The following is a 24,095-nucleotide window of genomic DNA, read 5'->3' as shown; positions in this document are numbered from 1 at the left end:
GTGAACTTAACAGATCTATCTGAGCTGTATGGACTCACATCAACTATTAGGGAATGCAGCTCCGTTTGGGGCAAGAATTGGACTTCTGTTCTCAAAAACTCTATAAAGAAATACAGATAAGCGTGAAGACAGATTTATGAAAGCAGGGATACCTTCCACTATACCAAGTTTCTGGTCCAAACTGGCCTTAACCACTTCCAGGGACGGGGCAGCCACAGCTTCTCTGGGAAACTTGTGCCAGTGCCTCACCACCCTCACAGTAAAAATCTAAATATAAAGCCTTTTGACTGCTAAATCACCCTCATAATCATCCTACTCTAATGAGCAGTCCATACCATTTGGTGAATGCCTCCATCACTTCCAGCATACTGTGTAATTGTCACTTGTGCCAGGCAAAATGATGGAAAAGAAAGAGTATTTTGTACTTGCATTAATTCACTTGAAACTAGATTTAGTACTCTGCAACATGTAGAGGAAAATCAATTCGGGAGAGAATTTTAGTATCACATAAAATGCCACTCGTGTTTTTCACATTATTAAAAGAATAACCTAAAGTATTTTAGGATGGAATAATCTAAGCTGGAAGGAAAATACAAAAATAGGCTAGGAGGGACATGACCTGTTTAACCAGGGAAAACGTTGCAAACACAAAAAACTTTGGCTACTCCTTTTCCATAATTTTTCATCATTTTCAGTCTTGTCAGCATGAATAATACCGTTGATTTTTGCTATGATTGCAGAATACAAAACAAAGTTGAAAAACACTTGAAAGACCATTTCTCTCTTTTGCTTTCAATTGAAACACCCTTTCCAAATGCAGACAAGTAATGAAGCTGACTAAGACGCCACAGAACATACCTGATCAGTGTATAGTCCAGATTTTGAGGCAACTTTTTAAGAAATATTTTTAAACAATAAAAAAGAAGTTACTTGCATGTTATAGCAATCCTGTTTCTAGATGAGGTTGTCACCTGATTTAGTAAGGAAACAAATCTTCTCTGGTCATTCCTTCTGTTTGTTTCTCTGTCTTGCTCTCTGTCCTGGGAAATTGTCCCTGGCTCATGGTAACTCCTAAACTGCACCTGGAAATTGTGCAGGAGAGTTTTAGTTTGCCTGGATCCAAGCCAGAGTAACCTGGTCAAGTGTCAGGTGTCTCTGCCCATGGCCGGGGGTTGGAACGAAATGATTTTTTAAGATGCCTTCCAAACCAAACCATTCCATGATTCTATGATAAGCCAGACGAGTACCTTGTTGACTATAGATGGATTGAGTTCTCCTGCCTTGTGCAGGTGTCTGCTGCTGTTTAATTTGTTGGTGTAGCCTGGTAGAGATAGAGAGATGGATGGATGGATAATATCCAAATGGCAACTGGGATCTAGCCATCCAAATTTGGAGGGTGAGAGAAATTCACGATAGGGCATGACCAGATCACACCAAAAGGGCTCCAGCCAGCAAAAAAGCCCTACCACACAGAATCATAAAATCCTAGAATGGTTTGGGTTGAAGTGACCTTAAAGATCATCTCATCTTTGTCTTTCATATCGAAAAGGCACGAGAGAACTGCCCCATCCCTGGAATTGTTCAAGGCCAAGCTGGATGGGCTTTGGAGCAATCTGGCATAGTGGAAGGTGTCCCTGCTCATGGCAGAGGGGTTGGAATCAATGACCTTTAAAAGGTCCCTTCCATCTCAAACTGTTCCGTGATTCTATGAAGAGAAAAAGAGCAAATTCAGTAGAATGGACCATGCTCAATTTACCAGAGAAAAGGCTCTGTATTTCCAGGTTTTCCTGAGTTCTACCTTGTAATAGTTGTCTCCTGATTTAGGGAAATGCTGTGTATGTCAATAAATCAAACTCTGTTTCCAGTACTGAGAGCTGAAAACACATAAGAGCACTGCTCTGTTCTCTTAAAGCAATGTGAAGAGCTTGAAACACTTTGCAAACAGGAGGGATTTTCACAAACCTGCAGAAAAAAATCAGGAATGGAAATCAAACTTCCTGGCTCCTGTGCCCTAACCATAAGACTGAATTTTTTCTCTAGTCTTACAGCTTCATCAAGTTCAAGGTGAACTTAGTGATAAGGAGTTCTGCTTGGAGCAGAAAGTATTGGAACGCAGAGTGGGCTGGGACTTGGTGTCTCTCAATCCCCAGCTCCATCTCTCTGTGGGCGTTTGGTTGTTAGAAGGCTCTGTCCCTAAGTGGTGCTCAGCTCTTTGTCCTCACTGATGTGTTTTCTCCTCTTCCCTCTGGAACAGACTTCAGTGGAGCTGTTTGCAAAAAAAGGAGGGTGGAGGGAGAAAGGTCAATGGCTTCATGATAAAGAATAAAAAACAACAACGCAGCAGGTCTTACAGTAAAAGAAGCCAGTTAGTAAGTCTTGGTTTGTTACTGCAACATCCTGGCTCTTACAAAGCTCTCAGTTGCTGTAGCTCCTCACAGTCCTAACACAGCCGAAACTGTGCTGACAAACCCTTTTGGAGATATTTCCCTCTTTACATTACCTGCTCAGGTAATTAATGACTTCATTTCCGACTTGTCCAGCCTTTTTTCTATGCTTTTCTGGCTGGATTTGTATTCAGCTACCACCTCTCCTGCTCTTATTGCCAGACCATAGCTGCTCTTACATTATTTTCCCAGGAATAATTCTCTGACTTTCCCTGGCTTAAAAGTGACATTGTCTTTTATCCCTGGACTTTCAGGCTTTTTGTTCAAGTAAGAGATATTTCCAGCTTGATTTTTTGTTATGTGCCCTGGCTGGCAAACTGAAGGATATTGATACAAGATATTATGAAATTACTGTTACAAGCCCTTCCAACCTACAGCATTAGATGCATGAGGATAAAAAAACTGCTTTAGCAGCAGCCTAAAGTGATTGCACTCTCAAATTACACATTTTAGGTCAATATCTTATGTTAGTTGAGGTAAATCTGTGCAACTATTCTGGCCACAAGGATGTCCAAAATCCATGCTTCAAATAATTACATTTTATTGGGGTTGCTTCAATTTCTCATAATGTCCAATATTTCACAGAATCACAGAATGGTTTGAGTTTGTGGAAGGGACATCTTCCACTAGACCAGGTTGCTCCAAGCCCCATCCAACCTGGCCTTGAACACCTCCAGGGGGCAGCCACAGCTTCTCTGGGCAATTTGTGCCAGGGCCTCACCACCCTCACAGGGAAGAATTTCTTCCTAATACCCAATCTAAATCTACTCTCTTTCAGCTTAAAGCCATTCCCCCTTGTCCTATTCCTTACAAAAATCTTAGCACAACTCTTGTTGCATGTTGGAGTGTGGGCATAAGCACTGTTGCAGACAGACTCCTCTCACTCCAACGCAAGTTGAATTTGCAGAAGGTAGTTTTGTGTAATGGGCTTGTAAAGGCAGCTGCAACCTTCCCCACACCCACTTTTCATGGCCACATTTATTCCTCAGCCATTGCATGATCACTTTATTCACTGGATGATGGCATCATGAAGAACTAGAGTGAGAGTTATAGTTTGTTCCTTTATGAAAAAGAGTGAAAATAGTTTCAAGGGAAAAGACTCAGCCATTTACAGCTTTGTAAAGACTATGCAGAGTTTTGCAGGTTTTCCAGTGAAGGAGCTATCTTCTTTTTCAAAGTTCATGCTTTTAAAAAAAGAAAGAATGGAAGCAAATATTAATCTCCTTTCAGTGAGAATATATGAACAACTAAAATGAGCTAGGGGTGTTTATACTGGAGAAGAGCAGGCTCAGGGAGACCTTCTCACTCTCTACAACCACCTGGCAGGAGGTTGTAGCAAGGTGGGGGTCATTTTTTTCTCCCAAGTAACAAATGATAGGACAAGACGAAACGGCCACAGGGGAGGTTTAGATTGGATATTAGGAAATATTTCTTCACAGAAAGGGTTATGAAGCACTGGAACAGGCTGCCCAGGGAAGTGGTGGAGTCACCATTCCTGAATGATTGAAAAACATGTGCTCAGAGACATGGTTTAGTGGTGGACCTGACAGTATTAGGTTAATGACTGGACTAAGTGACCTTAGAGGTCTTTTCCAACCTGAACAATTCAGTGATTTTAAGATTCACAACGGGTTTCTTGCAATTTAGTATCTTTACAACAGCTGGGGGCTTTTTTGCATTTTGAAAGTCACCCATGGAATGGCAACAACAAATGTGTGGAATATGATCTTCCCATTAGCTTTGATAATTACAACTGAAGTTATATACTTTCCCTCCTCAATTTCTACTTGAAACTCAGATCTTCTCTACTTCCCCTTCCGACAAGAGACTGGACCAGTCGAACAGGGGCAGGATTACTGAGATCCGTCCAGTATTTCAGGTTGTTCCACTGCAGAGCCTGTGGCTGCAGAGCCATCTTGTGGAGGAGCCTCAGATGGGTCTGCCAGGAGCAGACTTTTTTAATTTTTTTTATTTTTTTTTTTTTTTTTTAACATGCTACAGCTTGATCTGGCAGGAAGAAGTCTAGGCAAGACATCCTGCCCACCCAGCATCTGCTTCACCTACCCTGGAGTATCAACAAGTCCTCTAACTCTGTAGAGATTCCCAAGTTCCCTGAGAGCTGAAACACAGAAGCCAATATTTCTCTCATCATTTCCTAATTTAATACTCCCAGCTTGGAGGGTTTTGACAATGCTCCTGTCACAAGGTTTTGCCACTTCTACTTGAAAATATAAGGATGCCATCTGAATTTCACACACTGAACAAATGTGCCTACAAATGGGTGCAGCTCCATGTATGCCAGGTACAAGGCTCTGAAATTAAGGCATGTAATTAGTTCTTTACAAGTTTTTTGGGGAGGAAGAAGACAGGAATAGGGGAAATTCCTCTCATTGGAATGGCTAAACATGCCACCCCTTCTGGAGATACCACTACTGAGTACAGGGTCTGGAAAATGAGAGCTGGGAATCCTATAGCAGTGCAGGATGTGGGATCACAATTGAGGGGGGTTATAAAATACTGCCAGAGCCAGGCTGCTGGGAGCAGGGGGTCCATGGGCTGACAGGACAAGGACCTTGCTAGGCAGGGTCTGTCATCTGTTGTCTTTAACTCTGGTCTCCACAGTTCAAGGAAGACAAGGAGCCACTGCAGAGGGTCCAGTGGAGACCATGAAGATGATGAGGGGTCTGGAACACCTCTCTTATGAGGAAAGACTGCAGGAGCTGGGCCTGGTTAGTCTGGAGAAGACTGAGAGGGGACCTCATCAATACATATAAATATCTCCAAGGCAGGTGCCAAAAGGATGGTGCCAGACTCTCTTCAGACTCCCTTCAGCGACAGGATGAAGAGCAATGGCCATAAAGTAAAATACAAGAAGTTCCATCTCAACAAGAGGAAGATTTTCTTTACCTTGAGGGTGACAGAGCACTGGAACAGCCTGCCTAGAGATTTTGTGTATTTTCCCTCTCTGGAGACATTCCAAATCCACGTGGACGCATTTCCATGTCACCTGCTCCAGGTGGCTCTGCCCCAGCAGGGTGTTGGACTGGATGATCTCAAGAGCTCCCTTCCAACCACAACTCACAGAATCAGACGAGCAAAGAATCACAGAATGGTTTGTGTTGGAAAGAACCTTAAAAATCATCTCATTCCAACCACCCTCGCGTGGGCAGCAACACTCTACATATATATAGAATTTATATATGCATATACCTACATATTTGCACATGTAAATGTGTCTGTATGCAGATTTATGTATTTCCCACTCTCACCCTTTCAGCCTAATCGGCCAAGGGGAGGGAACAGGATGAAGCCTATAGTGCTGTTTGTGTTTCTACGAATTTTGTGACTTCTGCCTGTGACTATTCTATGATTCCGTCAGCCCCTAGCGGGGGAGGACCTTATTGTAAGAACAATCCCGATCTTAAGACTTAATGATTCTGAAATCTACTTTTGCAGAAGGAGAAATAACAATTAAAATTGCCTAAAACGGGAATAGGTTTCGCAGAGCTTTTGAAACCCCCCACCCCGACCCAGGGCGCATGTAAGGGGCAAGTTAAATTCAGTTTCAGACCAATAAAAGCACGTTTAAAACTGAGCTTTAAGCCACATTTAAAAGCCACAACGCTGGGACAAGACACCCCCCCCTCCCCCCCCCAATGCAGGGGCGGGCGGGGCCACTCCTCAGGCCACGCCCCCCCGTTCCGTCCAATCAAGAGGCGGTGTCCCGGCGTCCCCTGGCCTGTTCCCCGCCGCGCACGCGCGCGGGGGTGGAGGTTGGATTTTAGCGCGGATCCGGACGGGCCGGGAGATGCCGGGGATTCCAGAGCCGGAGGGGGACAGCGGTAGGTGCCCGATGCCCCGGCAGGGACCCAGCGTGGCTCCCGCGGGGGATGAGGAGCCCGAGTGACCGGAGAGAGCGGGGAAGGTTGAGGGAGTGAAAATGCGCGGGGCCTGCTGGTGCTTGCGCGTGCGCACTGGGCATAGAAGGGTGGGTGGCTTGGGGTTTTCTGGGAATTGCGTTGATTGTCTGTCTCTGCCCGCAGAGCCAGACGTGTTTCAGATCGTGCTGCCAATCACTGTCTTGGTGCTCAGCGATGAGGATTTTCTCCAGGGTGATGCTGAGGAGCAGGACGTGTCCGTTCCCGAGGTGGAGCAGGATTTTAACTTAAACAACAGCGTTTGCCTGAAAGATGTTGTGGCACCTTCAAACGACTGTAGCAGTGTAGGCAGCTGGGATGAAAACAAGACTATTTCAAATGAAGATAGTTGTATTAAATACTCTGAAGAGAAGTGGCTTGTTGAGGGTGTGTGCAACGCATCAAAATCATCTTTAAGTGATGGGTGTGGTGCAGGCCTGGAGAAATGTGGCCAAAATTGCACGTTACCTACATCGCCTTACAAAACAGAGATAAACAAAACCGGTGGTGGGAAAGAATGTGATGGTGGCTTTCAGAAGATTCCTCCTCTCCTCTCTGCTGGCAGAGAGGTCAGAGATGATACCAGCCCATTGATGTTGCCAGCGGTGCCTAAAAAAGAAGAACCTGGCAGTGTTGCAGGTGTTCTTTGTGATGGCAGTCCAGAGGGACAACCAGAAATCCACAAGGAGATGGAGGCAGTTGCTGAAATGGAAGGTAACTTGTTTCATAAGATTAGTGCAAGAGTTTAAGAAATCTGGTAAATCTCAAGTTTTTGAAATAGGAAAGTGTATAAAACAATATCAAACCCATTTATTTTAGAGTAAGCATTTAAAATTAGATTAATATCATGTGCAGCAGAAGGAGAATATTGGCTGGAATAGGCTTAGTTCTTTCACACAATTGTGAAAAGTAGTGAAAGTACAAGAAGTTAGTACTGTTTCACTCAACTACAGTGACCAAAGGGGTGGCCTTTCATCAGGGAAAAGGTTCTGAAAATAAAAAAGTTGAAAAAGGATCATATTTGTGAGAATGGAGCCCTAGCAAAGTTTGATGATAGTACTTTGATACGAATCCTGGCATGAGGCAGTTTTGTTAAAAAACTGTAGGGAATGCAGTGTTGTCCTGCAAAATTCAGCTTTGAGTGAAAAGAGAAAGTGGAAAGGAAGTGGCTTTTCACTGGGAGCAGCATTTAAATGTTGGGGGCAAAGGGGAACATGAAGAGAGGCATTAGTAAAAAAAGTGGATATAGGGAAATACTAAGGAAGCAGAAGAGTGCCAAGCAAGTCATTAGGCAATTTGGGATTATTACAGCCAATTAATAATGAACATTTGTGATTGTATGAAATGTCATACATGAGACTTTTTATATCTTCCTGTAGATCCTGATTCTTCAAAGAATGATAACGAAACTGATACTGAAGCTGATAACAGAAAAACAAGCAAATTTGAAGATGAAACTCTGAGTTCTCTTCTGGGACGTGGCTTAGAGGAAGAACAGAAATTTACCTATAATTGTTCTGATCCATTTCTTAATGGATGTTCTTCTACTTCTAAAGAACTTCCAAAAGATGTAGGGAAACCTGAGGTGAATGTTTCCACTTCTGCTGAATCAAATACTACTGGAGAGCATATTTATAAGACATTAACACCATTTCCTAGAAAAAGATATCGGCAACAAAAAGTTGTTTCTTCTCATGCAATACAAAAAGAATTTCAGAGCCAGCAAGAAGGTTTAGTGTGGCAGAGTAATACTTTGACCCTCTCACCCCTTTCTAAAACATCTCGTTCTACAAATAAGCATGAAAGATTGAATTTCAAGTGCAGGTTTTGCAGCTCTATGTATAAATGCAGTGCACACCTAAAGAAACACATTTATTCAGCTCACAAAGATGAGAAAATACATAAATGCTGCTTTTGTAAAAGAACCTTTTTCTTCTTTTTCAACCTTAAGAATCACCTTAAATTGCATAAAAAAATTACCAGGTTGCAAAAGGCAAGAAAAAACAGAACAAATGCAAGAAAAGGGAGGCAGAGAGGATCTGAAAAAGGGACATCTGAGACCAAGAAAAGAGAACGTAAATATGAGAAATTTTTTGTTAAAATTGAAAGAGACTTTACACCTCTGTGTGTGCCTGTTAGTTTTTCCTGCAGAATGTGTTTCTTTGCTTCATCAAATCCAAGGAGTTTTATTCATCACATGAAGGGCCATAAAGAGAGACCACCATACCAGTGCCCTCAGTGTGACTACTCCTGCACTACCTTTTCCTGCCTGTTAACTCACATGTACTGGCATGCTGGGTATAAGCTGTACCAGTGCAGATTCTGCAGCTTCTTTTCATTATATTTTGCAAGCATGGTGAGGCACAGCTCCATCCACACAGGGGCTAAACCATGTTCCTGGGAGTTCTGCCAGTCAGCTTTCAGCAGCAGCTTGGAGTTAAAGAGACACAGGAGGCTCCACACAGGGACAGAAACGTGCCAAGGGCAGGAACTTGACTGTGTAAGTGGAAGAAAAAGAACTCGAAGATCTTTAAAGAATTATTCATGTGATGAATGTAACCTGGTGTTTTACGCTAAAGGAGATCTCAGTTTGCACAAGAAATTTCATGAACAGTTCGAGGCTAATGGTTATACAGATCAGAGCAATAAATACCACAAAAGAGGCAAAGCTGAGAGTGATTCTCAGGGCCACGTTTCTCTCTTTGGTAGAGAAGATGTTTGTCTCAGTGGGGCAATGCTGGCTTCAGAAGCAGACTGTGAGCAAGCAGGTGATATGCAGGGCAATAAAAAAATGTGCTCTGGAAAGAAATTCCCTGGAAACAGTCTTGGAAGCAACAGCCTGGCTATTACTGGGAATAGATCAGAAGTCACTCGGACTTCACACGAAATGGATGCTGTCCTTTACAAAGAGGAACCTCTCTTCAAGTCAGAGGCCTCTCATTCACAAGTGCAAGATGACAATGCATACCATAACTTTGTGGAAAACTCAAAGGATTCATGTTCTACCGCTTTAAATACATTCAGAACATACATGTGCCAACACTGCAGTTATGCTACTGATGTTCAGAACAACTTCAGGCTGCACCTAAAGATACATACAGATGAAAGACCATTTGTATGTAAAGATTGCAATAAGACATTTAAAACAGCAAACCGTTTGCAGAAACACAGCCTCCTTCATGTAAAGAATGAACAGGAGTCGGGCAGTTGTCTCTATGTAGAGAAGTGTTTGGAAAATCTTGAGTTGCATCGTGAAATTCATGGAGGCAGATGTCCAGAAAGGGGTTTTGGTTCCTCGGAAGGTTCTAACAGCTCCTTGCTTGGTTCAACAGTCTTTGGAGTACAGCCAGATGTTCAGAGGGACAGGAAAAAGGATTTGCTAGCACAGAGTCAGCCACCATTCTACCAGTGTGCAGAGTGCAGGTACAGTACTTACAGTTTAAGCAACCTTGAACTCCACGTAAGAACTCACACGGGTGAGAAACCTTACAGCTGCACTGTTTGCCAGATGAAGTTTCGTACTTCCAGCCACCTGAAGAGACACAGAGTGACACATTTTAACACAGAGCATTTCAAATGCAGGAACTGTGACTACTCCACAAACCAATGGCTGGCCCTGAAACGTCACCTGGCTTCGCACTCCGGCGAGGGAAGCTCATCTCTGGGCACAGCTCATCTCTGCGATCACAAGGAGCTCCCTGTGAAAACGTACCGGTGTGAGGAGTGTGGCTACTGCACGGCCCACAACGGGAACATGAAGCCCCACCTGCGGATCCACAGCGGGGAGAGGCCGTTCAAGTGTGGGCAGTGTGCCCTGGCCTTCCGCACCTCCAGCCACCTCAAGCGCCACCTGCTGACTCACTCGAGGCTGTGCTGCAGGAGGTGTAAATACTCCACGCTGGATAAACGGGCTTTCCAAAAGCACATAAAAACACACAGAAAAAAGTACACCTGCGAGAGGTGTAATGTGGCACTGTCTACCCAGAAACTGCTGGAAAAGCACAAGCGGCAGCACAAGGATGGGATATAAGGTTGGGAGTTGGCACTTGGTTCTAGGGTGGTTTGTGTGTTCAGAACAAGGGCTGGTAAGGGATACATCCAGCATTTGGTCCAGAGAGTGAAACTTGGAGGACTGCTTTGCTCCAGGTTTTTCAGAGAGGTTCAGTTCTAGCACAGGCTGTGCTAAAGATCTTGGAGACACTTCCTCATGCCTGAGTAACTGCTTAATACCATGAGTCCTGTTAGGATTTGGCCATCACTTTAAACAGTTACTCTGTGCCACTTATTTTCTTGTAAAAAATTAATAAAAATCTCTTTTCTAACTGAAAGAATGGTTAAAGGGAGGGAAAGAAGTACATGTTATATAAAAATTATCAGTGCATCTGGAGGCTTAATGCTACCTCCCATCTGCTGAAAGTTGCCTCCCAGGTTCTTTTGCAATACTTCTAAGAGAAGAAAAAAAGTCTCTCACAAAACTATGGAAACAAAATATTCATGTCATCACTGCATAACTGTGATATGAAGATGTTTTCTATATGTTTATAAAAGGTTTATTAGGCAGTTACCTTGTTTGTAGTTTTGATAATTTTGTGAGCAGTCTGACAGGAAGGGTAATGTCCTGAATAATTTATTTTATGATACTGAGAATCCTTAAATTAATCTTCAGTTTTATGTTAGTGTCTAATGTTAATAACTGTGGTAGAAAATGCCTTACCTTTTCTCAGGCTGGTGGTTACTGTGTTGTTTGTTACAACAGATGATGTAATTTTCAAATAACTTCTGTTATTTTGAGCACCTGCTGATAATTGTGAATGCTGTTTAGTTACATTGAAAACCTTAGGAATGTCTTGAACTGCTTAAATTTATTTTAAGAACTTAACTGTTCATCTAAAATACCATGTAAGAGCCTCCTGCACCAAACAGTTGGTACAGAGTATGGTGAAGGCAAGTGGGTGCTGCTTCCAGTTTCTATTTATATCTAGACAAATCTTTGGTTGTTTTACAGTTATAGAGTGCTAGAAACCTTGAGTGGACATCACTGACTGTGTTAAGTGGTTTTGATAACAATGTTTTACTCTCTTGTGTGAGGAAAGACAACAGCAAAGGGCTGGTGTGAACTGTCCCCTGATGTTACAGCTCAGTCCATGAAGAAGCAGAATAAACCTGTAGCTTAATTTAGAGAATGTAAACATGGCACTCGTGGTGCTTTTCTACTGCTCCTAAAATGTGTGCTTTTCTGTAGAAATATAGGTAATGTCTTGCAGAGGGTTTCTGGTAAAGCAGGAGGGAGGTTGGATATTGAAAAGCCATTACATGATCCTGGGCAACCAGCTCTGGGTGGCCCTGCCTGAGCAAGGGCTTGGACCAGATGTTCTCCAGAATTCCTGCAGCCATTCTGGGATTTGGAACACGATTTTTCAAGAGTGGACTGAAACTCATGAATAGATGCATGGATTTAAGGCCAGATCAGCAAAGGTATTCAAGTGATCTAGTTCTTTGGAGCTGAGGTAAAGTCAGAAAACTGCCTGAACCATGGTGGTTACAAATGTTTGTAGTACAAGCTGGGAGGTCACCATTTGGGAATGAATCATTCAGATCTTGGAACGATTGAGGCAACCACCTGATACAGTTGTGAGAAGAATGTTATCCTGTATGAAGAAAGAAAAGCATTTCTGGGAAATATTAACAGTTACACAAATTTGGAGGCATTTTTACCTGCATTACTGTACAATTCTGCTGGCTTATTTGAAGAGAAATTCCAAAGAACAGGTACGAAGAAGAAACAAAAACAACGAAGAAATTGTAAGCCTTTATATCAGATGAGACTAGGAAAGCTAAATCTGGTAGAGTTTAAAAGTGTGGTGTACAGTGATAAAGAAGGGAGCCCAATTTATAGGGATAATTTAATTTCAGTAAATTTTTACAAGAGTTGGTAAACATCAGTTTCTTCAAGATGTAAGAAGAACAAGATATTTTCAGATGGAGCTTGACAATTTTGTAAAAGTATTCCAGGTTGTTGCTTCTAATAAACAGTTTTTTGACTCCTGACATTCTCCTCTGTTCTTTATACACTGGACTGCATTTTGGGGATTCAAAGGTATTCTCAGTCTGCCAAGTCAGTGAAATTTAAAGGTAGAGGCCTACTCAGATAAGACATGGGCTGTTCTTGGTAATTTTTTTGGTAGCTAAAAGTGTAATACTTTTTATTCCTGCGTACTTTAAACAAAAGCCTTTCCTAAATCATATTAAGACGTTTCCTATTTCAACCAATAAACTTTATTTTCTCTTTGAACATATCTTGAATAGAGACAAACAACTTGAGCAGAAGGGTGTCATTTTAGCTGCTGTGCATCTTCTAAATAAGTGAATAAAAGTTAAAGAGAGGGTGAAGTCAGTGAATATAGGTCAGACCTCTGTGGTGTGGTGGTGCATCCTCCCTCTCAGGCCACACTCTGAACTCAGAAATGCTCCTTAGGCCTCAGCCTTGAACAGCACCTAGGCTCAGCTCCTCTTGAGCTTATCAGAAACACTGTCTGCTCCTGGGGACTAGTGCTGTCTAATGAGCTCCTGGGTTTTAACAGCTTTGGAAAATTATTTTTAATGCCTGAATAACAACCCAAGTGGAACAACATTTTCGTTACTAAACTCTCAAAGTTACTGACCCGAATTGCAACCAGGCTGGAAAATCAGTGTGACCAAAGCCAACTCTCTTGTGACCCTACAAGCAGTGGTCCTAAGGGGGACCCTTGGAGCTCTCCTGGCCCACAACAGGCTGTGACCAGCACCTCCCTGTGAGCAGGATACCTCTCAGAGCCAGTGAACTCTCAGGTTTGCTGTACTTGAAGGATCACTGCCAAACAATGACAACAGATCCTGAGCTGATACCCCCACTCCTCAAGGCTCAACCCTTCGCCCATTGAGAAGATGCAAAGGCATCCAATGTGAGTATGTCTCTGAACTGGAGGGGAAATTTTCACAGGTATACCTTTTACACACTCCTTTAGGTGTGTGTGTGTGTGTGAATATGCCTTAGCAAATGTGCTATGAATGTTTTTCTCCTAGATTCTTAAGTACTTTAGACTTGTAAATAAGATAGGCCTGTGAGTTACTGTTCTGCCTATAGTAAATTCTACATGAATCTTTTGTTAAATTGTTTAAATTAAGTTATTGATTAAGTGCTGTTAAGTGCTGTTAAACCTTCAGGCCTAAACCACTGGTCAAGCCTGGGGTTAAGTTTGGCAGCACGGTCCCCTCTGAACCTTGTGACTCAACAGGATGGTCTCACTTATTCCTTTTTATTGTTACCCTTTCCCATCCTTACCTTTTTTTTTTTTTGTCCCCAGCATCCACATCCATAATTTTTGGTTGATTTAGTTTTATATTGATTGATTGATTTTAGATGTTCAGATTTCTCTTTCTGTGCTTTAACCACAGAGTAAGTAGTAGTGTGAACATTGCCAGCTTTTACCTTTATATTAAATCTGTTGCTGATGCCTTTGCCAGTGATACTTTGAGTGACCTAAAGGACTCATTTGTGACAAACTGGTGTGGTTGGCAGGAGATATCACTGACTACTTACAAAAGCATGGAGTAAGTCCAAATCCTCAGTCCTCAGACGAATGGGCTCAGGGTAACTGGCATGATTGGAAGGGTGTGGAGGAACATTTAAAAGCAGCTGGGTATAAAGTCTGGGAAAGACTGCAATAAAAAGACATGTGGTTAACCACCAGCGAAATTTACCTACAACAGAAGGAAATTAGACAATTTGGGGTTTACTTTATTGAACATTATTATGTGCTGCTGCCTCAGTGTCCTTTTGGGCGACATGGAATGGTTTGGGTTGGAAGGAACCTTAAAGACCATCCAGTTCCAACCCCCATGGCAGGGACACCTTCCGCTATCCCGGGTTGCTTCAAGCCCCATCCAGCCAGTCCCTGAACACTTCCAGGGATGGGGCAGCCACAGCTTCTCTGGGCAACCTGTGCCAGGGCCTCACCACCCTCACAGGGACGAACTCCTTCCGTACACAAACGCACGGGCTGTTTCCTCAAATTAACAAAACACGCTATAAAGATGACATTACGGAAACCTGATTTCCTTCCTGCCGTTCCTATCCTTCCTTATTTGAGTCCCTTGGGGAAATGTGAAGGAATTTTAAGCAAATCCCCTTTAGTCCCCCGGCATCGCCCGGGCCCCTCTGCCGGGCGCTCCTCCGGCCGTTAGGGGGCGCCAGCGCGGAGAGCCCCTCAGGGAGCGCGAGGGTGTTGCGCATGCGCGGAGCCGCCAGACCCGCTTCCCTGGAAGAGCAGTGGCCCCGCTTTCCTGGAAAAGCCGTCGGTTCTTCTTCCCTGGAAAACCCGCCGACCCCGCTCCCTGCTTCCCTGGCAGATCAGCCAGCCCCGCTTCCCTCGCCCTCGGCACCCCCTCCGGCGCTGAGGGCGCCTGCGCGCGGTCCGGGCCGGTCCCGCTGAAGCGAGCGGTGCTCCCGTCCCCTCTCCGCTCTCTCGCTCCAGGGGCTCGTCTCCCCCTCCCTTCGCCGCCAAGATGCCGCGGATTATGATTAAAGGCGGCGTGTGGCGGAACACCGAGGTAGGACTCGGCGGGGTTTGTTTAATGCCTTGTTTCCCCCTCAGGGCCCGGGGGGAGCCCTCCCTGGTGCGCAGGCGCGGGGGGGGGGTGGGGTGGAGAGGGGTCGTGTTGCGCTTGCGCGGGAGGCTCAGGTTTTAGGGTGTCTTTGGGAGATTGGGATTTGCTGGGTCCTGCTGGATCCCGCTGGGTCCGGGCATGCGGAGGGTTTGGGGGCTGCAGGAGCGAGTCCAGAGAAGGGCAGCGGGGCTGGGAAAGGGTCTGGAGCACAAATCCAATAAGGAGCGACTGGGGGGCTTGGCCTGGAGGAAGGAAGCCTCAGGGGAGATCTTATTGCTCTCTGCAGCTCCCTTAAAGGAGATTGTAGCCAGGTAGAGGTCGGGCTCTACTCTCAGGCAACTAGCGGTAGGACAAGAGGGCACAGTCTTAAGCTGCGCCAGGGGAGGTTTAGGTTGGGCATTGGGGGGAAATTCTTCACAGAAAAGGTGATTAGACATTGAAAGGGGCTGCCCAGGGCAGTGGTGGAGTCACCATCCCTGGAGGTGTTCAAGGAAGGACTGGACGTGGCTCTTAGTGCCTGGTCTAGTTGACAAGGTGGTGTTCAGCCATAAGTTGGACTCCATGATCTCAGAGGCCTTTTCCATCCTAATTGATCCTGTGATCCCGTGGCTCTCTTGGACTGCATTTCCCAGCAGCCTGTGCCTCCCTCCTCACCTGCTGCGTCAGTGGGCGAAGGTCACATTGATGTTGTTTCTCCTGAGGGCTGCAGATTAGGAAGCTCAGCCATGTGTGTGTTATGTCCTTTCCTCCAGGGAAACCATCCCCACAGCTCTGGAGGGAAAGGGTGAGCCCTACTGTGCTCCAAGATGTCCCTCTCACAGGCTTGTACTGCATAGTCAGGTTTCTTATGCTCTAGGGGAATGAGGCAGCAGGAATCTCTTGCATTTGGAGATCTTTCCAAATGTGAAAATGGCAGAGTCACAGAATTTTTTGGGTTGGAAAAGACCTTTAAGATCATCCAGTCCAACTGTCAACCCGGCACTACCACCACGGTCACCATTAAACCATGTCCTCAAGTGCCACATCCACCTGTTTTTTTTAACAGTTCAGGAATGGTAACTCCACCACTGCCCTGGGCAGCCTGTTCCAATGCTTTACAACCCTTTCCATGAAAAATATTGTCCTAATAAGTAATCTAAACCTCCACTGGTGCAACTTCAGGCCATTTCCTCTTGTCCTGTCGGTGGGTATGGGCTCTTCCTCTGCAGCCCCAAGTGTTCTGTGTGTTGTTCCAAAAAAGAGCAGCCCCCCCTTCCCCCCTATTTTTGCTGTCACTTGCTCTCAGAACTACAAGTGGTCATGAAAAGGAAAATTGTAACAGGAGAAATCAAGGATGTGAGTTTTCTTAGAGACAAGTTTAAAGCAAAAGGATGTACCTGGCACTGTAAAACCCAGAACTCTGTTACTGTGTGCTGTGAATACCAGGCATGTGCACAGTTCCAGAAAGCAGTGAAGAAAAAGTAACAGAAGATAAAACGTGCTGTGTTTGCTTTTTAAGCCCTTGTGACATGTCAGTGATGTGCCAGGAGGCAGCTGAATTGGGGGTCAGCAGAGGACAGGAAAACCCAGGTTATGTTCACCCCATTCCTATGGCCTTCCATAGCTGATTAATTTTGGTGACTGTGCATTAAATAGAATCATAGAATGTCTTGAGTTGAAAAGGACCCAAAAGGATAATCAAGTCCAACTCCTGGCCCTACACAGGACACCACCAACAAAGCCACAGTGTGCCTGAGAGCTTTGTTCAAATGCCCCTTGAGCTCTGTCAGGCTTGGTGCCATGACCACTGCCCTGGGTAGCCTGTTCAGAGCCCAGATAGGTCACTGTTTTACCAATTTTTGTGCAATTTTTTTTAAATTAACATTTTGGTTATACGTACAACATTAAAAATACAGCGTGGAACCAGCTGATATCAGGTCATTCATAAAATGACCAGTTACTTGCAAAAAAGCCTGTTAATGTCACCAGTGAGGCTCCTGTGTCCCATGAAGCACCAAGTAAATTTGGAAAAAACCAAAGGGAAGGTTTATTATTTATTTCATGACAGTAATTACATGAATTGTTTCCTGTAGCAGCTGGAGCCAGAGCTGATCATCAAGTCAGAGTTAGAGCTGCTGTGGGAAGTGTCTGTGAGACAGTGCCTATCCTTGATGACAAACATGTGCACAGTGCAGCTGAGCACACTGAGCACAGCTACACTCCCTGAACACTCACTGGATATGGAACAGGAGCATCTGTGGCTGATGAGACTGCAGGAACAGCTTTGATTTTAAAATACCACTTGATTTAAAATACCACTTTCTCTGAGTAAACCGGAAATACTGAACCCCTTTATCTGTGAGGAAGGGAGGGATTGATGGATGAACTGACAGACAGCTGATAGACTTCTGGCTTTCGATCAAATCTCAGTGCACACTTTGACGTAGGTGAACAACATGACTCCCAAGCTGCATCCATTACATTTTCACTCCATCTGAATTAAGATATGAAATAAGGAGATAATTTTATGGTATTATTTAAAACAAGCCACCCAGAGGTATCATCAATTCTACTTTTTTTTTTGCAATTGCGATGCCGTTACCAGACAAAAACTTCCCTTCCTCTTTGTTGCTGTCCTTCAAGGAAGGCATACAGAGCCTTTAAAAACTAGTGCATTAGAGAGCATTGAAAGTAATAATTTTGGAAGTTCTGTTGGATATATGAAGTTTGGAACACTAATCATATGTCTTTTTCATTTAATCTTTATTGATTTCATTGGCCTTCGAAATACAAATCCGTATTCATCTTGAGAATAAAATGTGGGAAAGAAGCAGCAGTGCTGTGCTGTTTCCACTGGGTCACCTCTTAGATGAAATACACTGTGTTCTCCTTTGGCTGAGCTCACATTTTCTGTTTTGCAAGTTTTTGTGATCCATAACAGTGTTTATTTATTTTTCTTTTAAGGATGAAATTCTGAAAGCAGCTGTTATGAAATATGGCAAAAACCAGTGGTCTCGTATTGCTTCGTTATTGCACAGGAAATCAGCAAAGCAGTGCAAAGCCAGATGGTGAGTGAGAGGTGCCATGTCTGGAATATAAGGTTCATAATTAGTGGAAGTTTAGACATTACCACAGACTAATTTATGTCCTCAGAGCAACAACAGATTAAAAAATGTTTAGTTTTATTGTGGGTATTTTGAATTCTTATTGTTTGAAAATAGTTGAACAAAAGTAGCCAGATGTTTTCTTTGCCAGTGACTGCACTGTTACCAAATGCAGGATCACTTAAAATTATATACTTAAAATTTTTTTCCCTGTATTGAAACATTTTTTAATCAGTGGGTATTGCCAAGGAAATAAAATTGTAAGATATTAATCTCTTTTACATATAATTTTCTAATTTCTTGTAATAGGAGTTTGGCTTGAGACTAAATGTTTAGAAATTGCACTGTGAAATTTAATTTTTTATAAAAAATAGGAGCTTAAAACTAATTCAAATACATACAGTATGAGTCTGTTTGAAATTCAGACTTAGTTTGTCGAGTACTGAACTGCACATATTTATTATAATACTTATAAAGGTAACAGTACTGGAACAGTTGAGGATTAGTAAGATAATTGTTGAAGGCTCCAGACCAAACAAATCTACCATTTCTGGTATCTTTGATTGTTGCAATTTTTAATTTTCTTTTTCAGGATTAATTTTGTGACTCCTTACTTTTCCAGAGTAGAGTCAAGGAAAGGAAGAAGACGCAATATTTGTATGAAAAATGCTTGATAAATAATACACTTTAGAGCTCAAATACATATGTCATAAAAACGCTTGAAGACAAATCAGTGGGTAACTTGGATCTGTCATCCTTAATTTTTTCCCTTTTTCCAGGTATGAGTGGCTGGACCCGAGCATCAAAAAGACAGAGTGGTCCCGGGAAGAGGAGGAGAAGCTGCTGCACTTGGCCAAGCTGATGCCAACCCAGTGGAGAACCATTGCCCCCATTATTGGGAGAACTGCTGCCCAGTGCTTGGAGCACTATGAATTTCTCCTGTGAGTTTCTCTTTGGCCAGAGGTGCAGATACCTGGAAAATCTGGGGAGTTTGCTGTAGGGATGGTGTGGAATTATGGTGGTTTCAAGTTGACTGAGTCCTTTTGTAAGGAAATCTTTAAGGATTGTTTCTTTTCACTCACTGTGTCTAGCTTGAAAGAAGAAGCTCCTGGAACCAGGAGAGCAGGCTGGAATAGAGATAGGTGTATATTTTCTTGCTCCTGGTCATCCTGGCTTAGAGGAGTATCAAGACTGATGCTTTTATTAGGCTTCCATTTCAGGTTTATTTGGGTAGTTTTTGGCTGGCTGATCAGCAACAGTGGATGTGTAAGAGAGAAAAAAAAAGAGACATCTCTTTATGAGAAGAGAAGGAAAGTGCTATTTTCCTTTGTGACTTTTGGTAATTCTGGTGAGATTGGTTGAGTATAAAAGCATAATGGGAAACTTGATATTTTGTTTTGTCACACTGCTTGAATTCATGGTTTTATTGTTAAAGATTACCTGAGGAGATTTCTCTTACAAGCTGTATCACTATTGTATTTTATGTAATATTTTAATGTTCTAGTATGTTGGTTTCTTTCTTGTGTCTGATTTAAGATTATGTAACTGTACCACACTCATGAATTGTATAAGAAATGTATTGTCCACAGTACAATTACAGATTACTTTTTTATAGTCAGTCTTTGGGGACATATATTATTATTATTATTGGAACAGACATTATTATGAGCCTGGGGCAAACAAAGAACCAGTGGTGAAGTGCCTACAATGTGTTTTTAGGGACAAAGCTGCTCAGAGAGACAATGAGGAAGAAACTGCTGATGATCCTCGGAAACTGAAACCTGGAGAAATCGATCCAAACCCAGAAACCAAACCAGCCAGGCCAGATCCCATTGACATGGATGAAGGTGAGTTAGGAGTTTGTTTACCGTTTTTGACAGAAATCTGATCTCTTTCATTTTTCTATTTACTCAGCCTCTGTACCCTGGTTTCTTCTGTCTTTTCTTTCTCCATCCCCTGATCATTAATTTTCTTACAGGTTTTGTCTTATTTCTGTATCTGACCAGTCACTTATACTTTTCCAGTTTTCCTTTTCTTAGTGTGTTCTGTCTCCTTATCTCTCATCTTCATCTCTTACAATGACTGACTGACCTTTGCTTTGACAACTGCTCTGCTTGTTTGCATTCAAAGTTGTGTATATTTGTCTTTTCCCATCAGCTCACACCTCTCGGATGAATCCGTGCTGAAGCACTGGAAAACTACATGACTTTTTCTTTGCCTTGCACATAGCAGTGTTAAACTAACTGTTTACTAGCTGTTAAACTGTTTTTTGTTAAACTAACAAATGAATATTTCTATAATTCCATGAATGGAATAGTTTTAAACAGTCACAGGTTCACAAATACAACGCTCTTCTGGATGAAAATGCAATTAACAAGTTCTCAATATAATACTCTTAGATAAAGATGTAAATGAAATTTTTCTTCCATTAATGTGGTCAGTTTGCCTCTTTATGTAAATATTTTGATTTGCTGTAGGTATTAGTTGAATTATTTTCAACATTAGGCTTTTTTCTAAAAGTCTTCATTTCATCTGGCCAATGATTTAGTAAATATATTGGGGCAACTTGAAGAAAACTAGTTTAGTGATGATGCAGAACGCCTGTGAAAATATTGATTCATTCAGCTTTTAAAGATTGTTTTATGATCTCAATGTCATTTTTTTCCTTGCCCTCATCTTGTAAGTGCAAAGCCATATCTGTATTTATCTGTACTGTTGTAGATGAGCTTGAAATGCTGTCTGAAGCCAGAGCACGTCTGGCTAATACCCAAGGAAAAAAGGCCAAGAGGAAAGCCAGGGAGAAGCAGCTGGAAGAAGCTAGGTAAACTTTTGTTTGGTTTCATAAACTGGGACTGCTTTTCTTCCCCCTGCACTTTAAATCATATGGTGTTACTGTTCCTTCAGACGTCTTGCTGCTCTCCAGAAAAGACGAGAACTTCGGGCTGCTGGGATTGAGATCCAGAAGAAAAGGAAAAAGAAGAGAGGTGTGGATTACAATGCAGAAATTCCATTCGAAAAGAAACCTGCCCCGGGTTTTTATGATACATCAGAGGAAAACTACCAGTCCCTGGATGCAGATTTCAGGAGGTTACGTCAGCAAGACCTGGATGGAGAATTAAGATCGTAAGTGTGTGTTATACTAAGGAGGGAATGGTAAATTTTAAAAAAAACAACTTATATGTATGTGTGTTAAGTGTGTATATATATATATATATATATATACTTATATATTTATATATATTAATTATGTGGGCAGGAAATGTGTTTTCCATGGGACAGATATTAGTGCAGGTTGATTCTACCTATTCAGTCTCCTGTATTTTTATCTTTTCAAAGGGTCCAGTTCACCTTTTATCTATAATCACCTTTTATCTTTCTACTAGTTTACCCTTTGTCTATGAGAACGAAGTTCCTCATGCATGTTCTTCCTCTTTAAATAGAAATGTTTTTTGAGGTTTGTTTTCTTTTAGCAGTTTATTTACTTGTGTATTTACAGTCCTCTGTCTAAGTACTAGCCTTATTGAGATTGCTTACAGGAGTAGATTTTGCTTGTAGTATTACTTTTGATGGAATTGGTTTTAAGTTGAAGGTCCTTAAATGCTTAATTTCTCCCCATCCCCCCAAAAAATCCCCAAGCATGCAGCTGAGAAGTTAAATGGATCACGAGCAGTATGGTACAGATTTAATTCTACAGTTGCATTTCCCACTGCTTCTGCCAACTGCTTTTTGCTGAGAGTCAGTCCAGTGCCTTGTACAGTTTGGTTTATTAACTTGTGAACTGATTTTTCTGTATGGTTCTTAATTCAGAAGGTCGGGCTGGAGCTTCAAACTGAAGCTTATAATTTCATAGTCTGCCTCCACTGCTATTTGAAGAAAATACCATTTTTGCTAAATACTCAAGAGAAATTGGTTCCCATATCCCACAGAAAATGTTCATCTTCCCTTAGCTGTTGCTGGAGAAAAAGAGACTGTTCACATCTCCTTATTTTTACTGTCTCAATTCTTGGCCTGACATTTTCTTCTTGCTCCAGTGACCCTGTTGATTGTAGTTGAAGCAGCCTAAGAGCTGAACCTGTTGGGTGATTCTACAATTTTGAAGCAGGTTCTGCTGCAAGTTCTGCAGATCACATCTAATTACCCCTCAAGGTGCTTCACTCTTCCTGCAGCATATATCCAACTTTTGATTAGGGTGCTCTTTGCTTGTTTGGTTTACTTTGTAGCTGTTTTGTGTGTTCTGAAATGATTCTGTTGCCCACATGACAGGGAAAGGGAGGGAAGAGAGCGCAAAAAGGACAAGCAACATATGAAACGGAAAAAAGAGTCAGACTTGCCCTCAGCTATTCTGCAGACGAGTGGAGTGTCAGAATTTACCAAAAAAAGAAGTAAACTCGTGCTTCCAGCTCCTCAGGTGAGGTGTTCACTGATAATAAACAACTTATAAGTTGTGCCAAACAATGATTTCTGTTTTACCAAGTGGGGTTGTATCCTATCTCACTGTGCCTTGGGATTTTCTCTTTTAAAGATCTCTGATACCGAACTTGAAGAAGTTGTAAAAGTCGGCCAGGCCAGTGAGATTGCTCGCCAGACTGCTGAGGAATCTGGAATTACAAACTCAGCTTCCAGCACTCTTCTCTCTGAATATAATGTGACCAACAACAGCATAGCACTGAGGACTCCCAAAACTCCGGCAGCACAGGACAGGATCCTACAGGTAGAGCATCAATGTACAGAAGGAGTTGTTAGTTTTAGAGCAGTGGTTGACTGAAGGTGTAAGTACCAGAGAAACATTCCTTAGACTGTGTGCAATACTGGGATTTGAACTGACACATGATGTCCAGGACACACTGAAGGGCACAGAAGTAGATCTTCTGCTACCTGATCAGTTGTCACTATGTTTCAAAGCACTTCCATACTTTTCCCTTTAATCATGTATTGCCTGAAGCTTTTAACCATGTGTCTTCTATAATTTCCCTTTCTCGGGTGTCTCTCAGTGTTGAATATATATTTATGAGTTCACGTCCTTAAAACAGAGTATTTTGTGTTGTTCAGCTTTTATTTCAGTTAACAAGTAATTAACTGCAACAATATTTTACTAGCACCTGATTGGCTTAAAACCACTTAAGATAAAGTTTGCCAAAACATTCCTTTGCAACCTCCAGATTATGTTTGTGTTACACTAATTGTGTGAGTGCCTGGATTTTTTCAGAAACCAGTAGTGTTGGATATTGTTTTGTTGAGTGTAGGGAAATGGCTAAATGGAATCAGTGTGGCTGGTGTGTAAAATAAACAAAATTCCACCCCAAAAATCCCACCTCAAAACAAAAACCACCCCAAACCCCATAATGAGCTGTATTTCAGCAGTTTCTTGATAGGAGAAAAGGGAAGGTTCCTGACTTTACAGATAATGACCTAAGTCTCTATGCAGTATTTGCAGGAATGGTCATATTCACCTTCAAATGGAGTATTCTGATCCAAATTTATATCACAGTATTGTGCATATATGCACAACTCTCTAGGTGGATTAATGTTCTGGGAAGATAATTGCTATTTGCAGTAGTATAATTTCCTCAACTCATTTTCAGAGTGACTTAATTCTTCATTGTAACAAGGAAAAAAGAAAATAAATATTAGGAGGATATTCATTAGAACCCAGATTGGGTCATGGACCAAAAATCTGAATAGTGACCATCTCTTTTGGACCATTCTCTTTGAAATGCAGCTTGGATAACTTCATCAAATTTGGATTTCAGAGTGTAAGTGTACTCATCCCTCTGAAAATCAGATTCCTTGGGATGACTGGAGTATTCAGTCACTAATAAATCTTTTAGATCTATAGATTCTGGCAAACTGAAAGAAGTTGAAACAATAAGTAACCCACTCATTTTTGCAGCTCCAGTTTATAATATGTTTTACTGGAAATGAAGATTCAAATCCCTTTCAGTGTTTGTAAATATCAGTGTATGGGTGTTAAAGTTTTGAACTTTTAAACATTTTCCACAAACTGA

General features: G+C 42.3%; 2 protein-coding genes and 1 long non-coding RNA gene across 5 annotated transcripts in view; 2 read left to right on the top strand and 1 right to left on the bottom strand.

Annotated features, from left to right (window-relative positions):
- Positions 1–6: 6 nt before the first annotated feature.
- Positions 7–14,982, bottom strand: LOC114002973. Of its 3 annotated transcripts, none has more exons than XR_005566247.1 (4): positions 13,941–14,226; positions 9,798–9,893; positions 1,963–2,266; positions 7–1,082 (listed from the first exon to the last, which is right to left on the bottom strand). It is a non-coding gene; the product is annotated as an uncharacterized LOC114002973 (long non-coding RNA). The 3 variants fall into 3 exon arrangements; XR_003546068.2 differs by lacking the exon at positions 7–1,082 and adding an exon at positions 14,451–14,982 and having other exon boundaries at positions 1,869–2,266; positions 13,941–14,059; XR_005566246.1 differs by lacking the exon at positions 7–1,082 and having other exon boundaries at positions 1,869–2,266.
- On the top strand, positions 6,198–12,409 carry LOC114002971 (zinc finger protein 493-like). The gene is made up of 3 exons (XM_027749417.2): positions 6,198–6,286; positions 6,488–7,075; positions 7,741–12,409. Exons 1-3 carry the CDS (start codon positions 6,253–6,255, stop codon positions 10,389–10,391), a joined length of 3,273 nt encoding a protein of 1,090 aa, XP_027605218.2. The 5' UTR covers positions 6,198–6,252; the 3' UTR covers positions 10,392–12,409.
- CDC5L (cell division cycle 5 like) overlaps positions 14,651–24,095 on the top strand; it is a 31,385-nt gene continuing 21,940 nt past the window's right edge. Inside the window, exons 1-8 of the mRNA XM_027749419.2 lie at positions 14,651–14,950; positions 17,951–18,054; positions 18,870–19,031; positions 19,810–19,937; positions 20,812–20,911; positions 20,995–21,213; positions 22,354–22,498; positions 22,613–22,801. Coding sequence (XP_027605220.1) covers positions 14,906–14,950; positions 17,951–18,054; positions 18,870–19,031; positions 19,810–19,937; positions 20,812–20,911; positions 20,995–21,213; positions 22,354–22,498; positions 22,613–22,801 — 1,092 coding nt within the window. The 5' untranslated portion in view covers positions 14,651–14,905. The remainder of the gene's footprint in view (positions 14,951–17,950; positions 18,055–18,869; positions 19,032–19,809; positions 19,938–20,811; positions 20,912–20,994; positions 21,214–22,353; positions 22,499–22,612; positions 22,802–24,095) is intronic.

This window comes from Pipra filicauda, unplaced genomic scaffold (genome assembly GCF_003945595.2).
Source record: "Pipra filicauda isolate LSUMZ 115617 unplaced genomic scaffold, ASM394559v2 scaffold671_size170773_pilon, whole genome shotgun sequence".
In the NCBI taxonomy this organism is placed as follows: Eukaryota; Metazoa; Chordata; class Aves; order Passeriformes; family Pipridae; genus Pipra; species Pipra filicauda.
Note: the sequence above shows the minus strand (reverse complement) of the source record. Positions and strands in the feature narration are given on the sequence as shown.

Excerpts from the sequence above, each read along its gene's own strand:
- LOC114002971 (XM_027749417.2), top strand. The coding sequence starts at position 6,253 with ATGCCGGGGATTCCAGAGCCGGAGGGGGACAGCG. Across the intron at positions 6,287-6,487 it reads AGAGCCGGAGGGGGACAGCG|AGCCAGACGTGTTTCAGATC; the intron begins GTAGGTGCCCGA and ends CTCTGCCCGCAG. Across the intron at positions 7,076-7,740 it reads GGCAGTTGCTGAAATGGAAG|ATCCTGATTCTTCAAAGAAT; the intron begins GTAACTTGTTTC and ends ATCTTCCTGTAG.